This window comes from Dipodomys spectabilis, unplaced genomic scaffold (genome assembly GCF_019054845.1).
Source record: "Dipodomys spectabilis isolate Male_0828 unplaced genomic scaffold, ASM1905484v1 ptg000342l, whole genome shotgun sequence".
NCBI lineage: Eukaryota > Metazoa > Chordata > Mammalia > Rodentia > Heteromyidae > Dipodomys > Dipodomys spectabilis.
Window position 1 is genome coordinate 1,803,834 of NW_024871019.1, and position 7,256 is coordinate 1,811,089.

The 7,256-nt window shown below is 63.0% G+C and overlaps 1 protein-coding gene across 1 annotated transcript; it reads left to right on the forward strand.

The window, feature by feature from the left end:
• The first annotated feature begins 3,776 nt into the window (after positions 1-3,776).
• Foxl2 (forkhead box L2) lies at positions 3,777-5,108 on the forward strand. The gene has a single exon (XM_042665770.1). It carries the CDS (start codon positions 3,777-3,779, stop codon positions 5,106-5,108), a length of 1,332 nt encoding a protein of 443 aa, XP_042521704.1.
• The last annotated feature ends 2,148 nt before the right edge of the window (positions 5,109-7,256 follow it).

Genomic DNA, 7,256 nt, shown 5'->3' on the forward strand with positions numbered 1-7,256 from the left:
AGGGGAAGGAGGAGAAGGAGGGGAAGGAGGAGAAGGAAGAAGAGGAGGAGAGGGAGGAGGAGGAAGAGGAGGAGGAGGAGGAGGAGGAGGAGGAGGAGGAGGAGGAGGAGGAGGAGGAGGAGGAGCAAACACCAGGATGGAGCCCTCCCAGAATTCATCCACAACCCCCCCAACGGAAGCCCCATAGCTGGGCACCACTTTGGTATGGAGGAAGGAAACCACCTGCATCCCTGCTCCAAAAGCGGCCCTCTGTGGGTTTTGAAGGGGGGCTGTGTGCCCTGGGGTATGTTCCCAGCAGTGGGAGACGTCCCAGAAAAGCAGGCAAATTACCTGATATTTTGAATGGGGGTGGGGGGAGTGAATTCTGGAGTGCCTGGCTCCCCTCTAAGCCTGGTGGTTGGGTGGGGGTCATCCTCAACCTCCCCCCCACCCAGTCCTCCCTCCTTTCTATCTCAGAAGGCAAATCAGAGGCCTGAGCAGAAAGGATGGGGTGTCTGGAGATGGCCAGGGGGCTACAGACAAGATGGGAAGGTGAGATGTGTGTGTGTGTGTGAGAGAGAGAGAGGGAGAAAGAGAGAGAGAGAGAGCCTCAGGCAGCCCCGAGGGAGGAAGCGTGTTTATTAACAGGCATGGAGCTAACCCTACACCTGTGTGGCCACTCATTTAGCTCCCCATTTTCCACAAAGCATTCTGACCTCTCCTTGGTCCCTGGGGTGTTGGGGATGGGGGGGGGCATCGCTTCAAAGGACACCTAACCGTGGGTTTCCCACGCAGCACAGTTCCTCTGAGAGATGGGCTCTCTGTGAACAGACTGCTGTTCTGTTTGTGGGGGGCAGGTGAGAAGTCACCCCCTGGAACCAAGGTTTCAAAGAATGAAGGCGATTGGAACAAATGTCTCTTCTGGGCCTGTGGTGGTTGTTTTTGTTGTTTTCCTTCCAAGTCCAAGATACAATTGTGCACATGGAAAGGAAGAGGTGTGTGTGTGGGGGGGAGGGGGGGAATGGTGAATGGAAGGGGAAAAAAGGAAAAGAAGAGCATTAAAGAAGGAAAGGAAAAAGGGAGAGGGGTTGTTGGGACAACAGTGGCTGTCTGTCTGCAGATGTGTTATTTTTCTCATCAACAATTTCAACCCTCACGCCTTGCACACACACACACACACACACACACACACACACGTGCGCATGCGCACACACATATGCATACACATACACCTGCATTTCTAGCAGTCCCCTATCACTTTGGGAGATAGCTTGGCCAGCCCAGCTTCTCCAGGACAGACCCTTCTTCCCTCAGATTGCCACCCATGGTACCCTTGCCCACCCATAAACACACTCCCTCACTCACCGAAAGGCCCTGGGAGGAACAACAACCAAAGTATCCACTTGTATATCCAAGTAAGCAGCACACTGCACACACGTGACACCTAGGACCATAGGGACCCAGAACCAACTAGGTCCCCCCCCAGGAGCAAAGCAAGGTCAGCCACAATTCAGGAGATGCCAGGACGGGGTCCCCAGCCGCCCATCATCCTGTACCCAGCTCCCACCCATCCGTCCATCTACCCATCCACCCACCCATCCATCCATCCATCTCCATCCATCCATCCACCCACCCATCCATCCATCCACCCACCCATCCATCTCCATCCATCCATCCATCCATCCATCCATCCACCCATCTATCCATCCATCCACCCACCCACCCATTCATCCACCCATCCATCTCCATCCATCCATCCATCCACCCATCTATCCATCCATCCATCCACCCACCCACCCATCCATCCACCCACCCACCCATCCATCTCTACCCATCCATCCATAAACCAACCCATCCATCCATCCACCCATCCATCCATCCACCCATCCATCCATCCATCCACCCATCTATCTCCATCCATCCATCCATCCACCCATCTATCCATCCATCCATCTACCCACCCATCCATCCATTCACTCACCCACCCATCCACCCATCCATCCATCCATCCACCCACCTACCCACCCATCCATCCATCCACCCATCCATCTCTACCCATCCATCCATCCATCCACCCACCCACCCACCCACCCACCCATCCATCCCTGGCTGAATCAATGACAGCGCCTCCAGAGGAGGGGGAGAAGGCCTGGGGCTTCTCCAAGGGGTCTCACGATCGAATTTTCCTTTCTTTCCTTCCTCTCAACCAGCACACAAGCTCTGCCATGCCCCCCCCCCCCCCGCCGCTAATCTCTCCCCCCCACCTTGGCCATCCCGCCCCCCATCCCGTCTCCACACGCGCCCCAAGAAGCGCAAAGTTCTTTTTCCTTTTCCTCTTTTTCTTCTTTTTTCTTTCACCTCAGGCTATGGGGGAGGTGGGGGGGGGAGGGCCGCACACACCCCCGTCCTGGCTGGGGAGAGGGGGCGCGCTCTCCACCCGATGGTGTGGGGAGGGGCCTCATCCCTCTCCAGGCCTTCCTCCCCCCCAAAAAAGGGGGGAGAGATTGAGAGAGAGAGAAAGAGAGAGAGAGACAGGGGTGAACCCCGCCGGGTTTATGAGTTAGATTCCTCCTGCTCCCCCCCCACCCGAGGCTCTGGGTGGGGGTCGGGGATGGGGGGGTCGGGGTGGAGAGGGGGTAGGGGGGTCCCGGCTGGGACTGCGGTGACTCGGAGCTGAGCTCGCCCGTGCGCCCGGCCGGGGCGCCGCCGCCCTGACGCAAGCGGAACTCGGCGGAGCCCCGCACGGCGGCGCGGGGCGCGGGGCTGGGTCCCGGGCGCCCAGCGGTTAGCGGGGAGGGGGGTGGCAGGGGGGTGGGAGGAAGAGGAGGAGCGGGGGTGGGGGGGAGGTGGGGGGGAGGACTCCGGCGAGGCAGATCCGACCGGAGACGCGGCGGGGTCGTGGCTCGGGAAACCCAGGAGGAGGAGGAGGAGGAGGAGGAGGCGGGGGGGGGGGGGGGAGGAGGCGGAGACTTGGCCCGGGGCGGGGAGGGGCCGCGGGGCCGGAGCCCTCCCCCTCCTCCCCGTCCCTCGGAGGAGGAGGAGGAGGAGGAGGAGGAGGAGGAGGAGGAGGGCGGCCGACTCCCCGATGGCCCGGGAGAGGCTGACTGCGCTGCGCTCCCGCCGGCCTCCCCCCCCATCCCCGTCACTCCCTGGAGGGAGGGGGGAAGGAGAGGAACGGGGCGGGGGGGGGGCAGGGGGAGGAGAGGGAGGGGAAAGGCGCAGCCAGCGCCGAGCGAGCCCGGAGCGAGCGGGGCCTGCGGCCAGCCCCCCGCCGCCGCCGCCGCCGCCGCCGGCCCGCACCCGCGCGCGCGCGCCCCGCACCGACTCCGAGACGATCGCGCCGGCCGTGCGCGCCCCGCCCGACCAGCGCGGTTTTCTTAGACGTCTCCCCCCCCCCCCCTTCCCTCCGTCCCTCCACCCCGCACCCTACGGGGGAGAGAGACAGACAGACAGGGAGACTTGGACGGATCTCACGGGGTGCCACACACACACCCTCCTTCCCGGACTTCTCTTAAGCGCCCTGCGCCCAGCGGCGCCCCACGACTTGGGGAGGGGGGGGGAGAGAAAGAGAGGCGGAGACGAGAGCGAGCGAGCGAGCCACGATCCCCGGGCCGCGGCCGCGCCGTGCGCCCCGACTGGGAAGCGACACCCCTCCCTTCCCCATACGACCTCTCCGGGGGAGGGGGGGTCACCGCCCCCCTCCTCCTCCCTCCCTCCCCTCCCTGCTCCCCAATAACCCGGCCTCGGCGCAGCAGCTCCCCCCCTCCCCACCCCCGTCCCCACACCCCGGACACACCATGTCCAGCTACCCGGAGCCGGAGGACGGGGCAGCGGCGGCGGGGACCCGGCCGGCCCCGGACACCACGGGCCGCGGCGGCGGCGGAGGCCGAGCGTCGTCCCGGGAACCGGAGGAAGCGTCGTCGAGCCCGAGCCGAGGCGGGACGGGGAGCGGCGGAGGCCCCGAGAAGCCGGACCCGGCTCAGAAGCCCCCGTACTCGTACGTGGCGCTGATCGCCATGGCGATCCGCGAGAGCGCCGAGAAGCGGCTGACGCTGTCGGGCATCTACCAGTACATCATCGGCAAGTTCCCGTTCTACGAGAAGAACAAGAAGGGCTGGCAGAACAGCATCCGCCACAACCTCAGCCTCAACGAGTGCTTCATCAAGGTGCCGCGCGAGGGCGGCGGCGAGCGCAAGGGCAACTACTGGACCCTCGACCCGGCCTGCGAGGACATGTTCGAGAAGGGCAACTACCGCCGCCGCCGCCGCATGAAGCGGCCCTTCCGCCCGCCGCCCACCGCGCACTTCCCGCCGCCCAAGGCCTTCTTCGGGCCGGGCGGCGCGGCGGCGGCGGGCGGCGCGGGCGGCCCGGGCGCCGCCTGCGGGGTGGGCGCTTTAGGAGCCGGCGGTGGCGGCGGCGGCGGCGGCCTGATGCCGGGCGCCGTGGATGGGTATGGGTACCACCATCACCACCACCATCACCACCACCCGTTGGGCCCCCCCAAATACCTGCAATCGGGGTTCCTCAACAACTCGTGGCCGCTGCCCCAGCCGCCCTCGCCCATGCCCGGTTACGCGTCCTGTCAGATGGCGGCGGCGGCGGCCGCGGCGGCGGCGGCGGCGGCGGCGGCCGCGGCCTCCACCGGACCCGCCGCCGCCGCCGCCGGGGGTCCCGTCGCCGGGGGTGGAGCGGCGGCGGCCGCCGTGGTGAAGGGGCTGACCGGCCCCGCCGCCGCCGCCGCCACCTACGGGCCTTACTCCCGCGTGCAGGGCATGGCGCTGGCCCCCGGCGTGGTGAACTCCTACAACGGCCTGGGAGGCCCACCGACCGCGCCCCCGCCGCCGCCGCCGCCGCCGCCGCCGCCGCCACCTCCGCCTCCGCCGCCGCCGCATCATCTGCCTCCTCCGCCAGCCCCGCCGCCGCCGCACCACGGAGCCGCCGCGCCGCCCCCCGGGGGTCCGCTGAGCCCCGCCAGCCCCGCCGCCGCCGCCGCCCCGGGCCCCGCGGCCCCCGGCGCCCCCGGCCTGCAGTTCGCCTGCGCCCGGCAGCCCGAGCTCGCCCTGATGCACTGCTCGTACTGGGACCACGACGGCAAGGCGGGCGCGCTGCACCCGCGCCTGGACCTCTGAGGAGCCGCGCGGGGTGCGGGATGGAGAAGGAAGCGGGGGCCGGGGGGATGGAGCGGTGCGCGCCGTCGGGGCGCGGGAAGGAGGGGACACGGAGGAACCCCCGCACCCCGCCCACCACCACCACCCCATCCTCCTCCTCCTCATCATCACCACCACCGATCACCACCACCACCACCACCACCCCGATCTCCGGTGCCCCGCGCGCTGCTCCACCGGCCCAGGTCGCCAAGCCCCGCGCCCCACCGGCGCACGCGCGCGCGCGCGTCCCGTCTACCTAGGCCTCGTCGTCTTCGTCGGTCGTCTACCGCCGGCGGGACCCGGATGCACGATCCGAGTCCCCACCACCACCACCACCACCACACACACACTCACACCTCCCCTCAAAACACAGTCACCCAGGAGAAAAGAGAAGAGAGAGGAGCACGGAGCAGCCGGGCCGTGGAGACGCCGCGCACGCACGCACGCACGCACGCGCACTCCGGCTGGACTCTCGGTTTCCCGCGCTCTGCCCGAACCCGGTCTCCCCCCACACACCCCACCCCACCCCACTCCGGGGAGGGGGTGCGCGCGGGCCCCACGGCCTCGAGGTGTGGGGGGGACAGAAGTCGCCCCTGGTGATGGAAAGGTGTCCAACCCGGGGAACACCCTCCCACTCTCCCCGCCGCAGACCCCACCACCACCATCATCATCATCACCATCATCATCATCATCACCAGCGCCCCATCATCCCGGACCTCGAAAGCCCATTGCTTCCCCTCTCTTCCCCCCCAAAAAAAAACAAAAAGGGGGCCTTGGAGTTCTCTGCGCTGTGGACATCTCCAGACTCTGGCGACTGGAGTCTTGCTAAAGGGGAAAAAAAGAGAAAGAGAGAAATCGGTGAGACTTTTTAAAAGATACTACTAAAAATAGATATCTATTTCTAAGGAGGAAAAAAAAATATTCACCGGGGAGGGGGAAGAAAATGGAAAAAAAAAAAAAGAAAGAAACTGGTAAGGTTTTTGGTTTTGGGGTTCCCTCCCACACCTTTGGCTTGGCCTGGCGGTGATTGTGGTGTTTGTTCCATGGAGAAAGAAGCTTTTTTTTTTTTTTCTTTTCTTTTCGCGTCGTGTTCGTTCCTCAGTTCCTCTTCTGGGATAGAAAATGCAGTAGAATTTCTCCCCCCCACCCCCCCCCACCAGGCTCCCCCCAAAATCAGGCCTTCCGAGAGAGAGCTGTGTTGGGGAGGTAAGACCAGGAGAGCTGTGCAGAAGGAGGTTTGGTGTGGTTTTCTTGGGTTGTTTTTTTGGTTTTGGGGGGGCGTTGTTTGTCTGTCGATCGAACCCAGGGGAAGTTGATTCTCTCCTTCTCTGAAAAATAAAATAAAATAACATTAGAAGAAAAAGGAAGATTTTCCTTCCTCCCCCCTCCATCTCCTCCGATTCCAGCCCCCATGCCTGGCCGGCTCACCAAAAACAAAAAGCAAAACAGGACAGGAAAAATCCTCCTCGGTTTTCTTTTTCTTTTCTTTTCCCAAGGTCTTCTTTTCCCCCCCACCCTGCACCCAGGGAAGAAGAAATGTGAAACTTCGTGTCTCCCTGTCCAGCCCAGACAAGCTTTTCTGTGTTTGTGTGTGTGTGTGGCAGGGAGCTCACGGTCCTGAAAAGCCTTTGACCTGGTTGTTGTCCTGTAAGTGTGTTTTGTTTTGAGGGACCAAATTTTCCAGACAGCACTTTTGTCTTAACTTGTGCGTGAGTGCACGCGCGCGTGTGTGCCTTGTCGATTCCTGAATAAATTTTCGATGGTTTTTCTTTTGACACGGACTTAGCATTATTTCCCTTGCGCCCTACTTCAGCAGCTACATAAAAGCAAAAACGTTCTTCGCTCTCTCTCGGTCTCTTTCTCCCTCCCCTCCTCACCCCCTGCAGGATTGAGAGATTCTTAAGGGTGGCTGGCTTTTGCAGTTGGTGCTTTGTTTTCTTAGAGATTGTTTTCGGTGTTAACGCTCCTTGTGTGGAAGCTGTTTGACCTCAGCAGCCTTTTTGTCTGCTGTCGTTGGATAGCTAAGGGTGTCTATTCCTCCCTGTCACCCCACCTCCCCGCACCCATTTAGAGTCTGCCTCCTCCTAGGCATAAGGGCTGTATTATTATTATTATTATTGCTTACATACT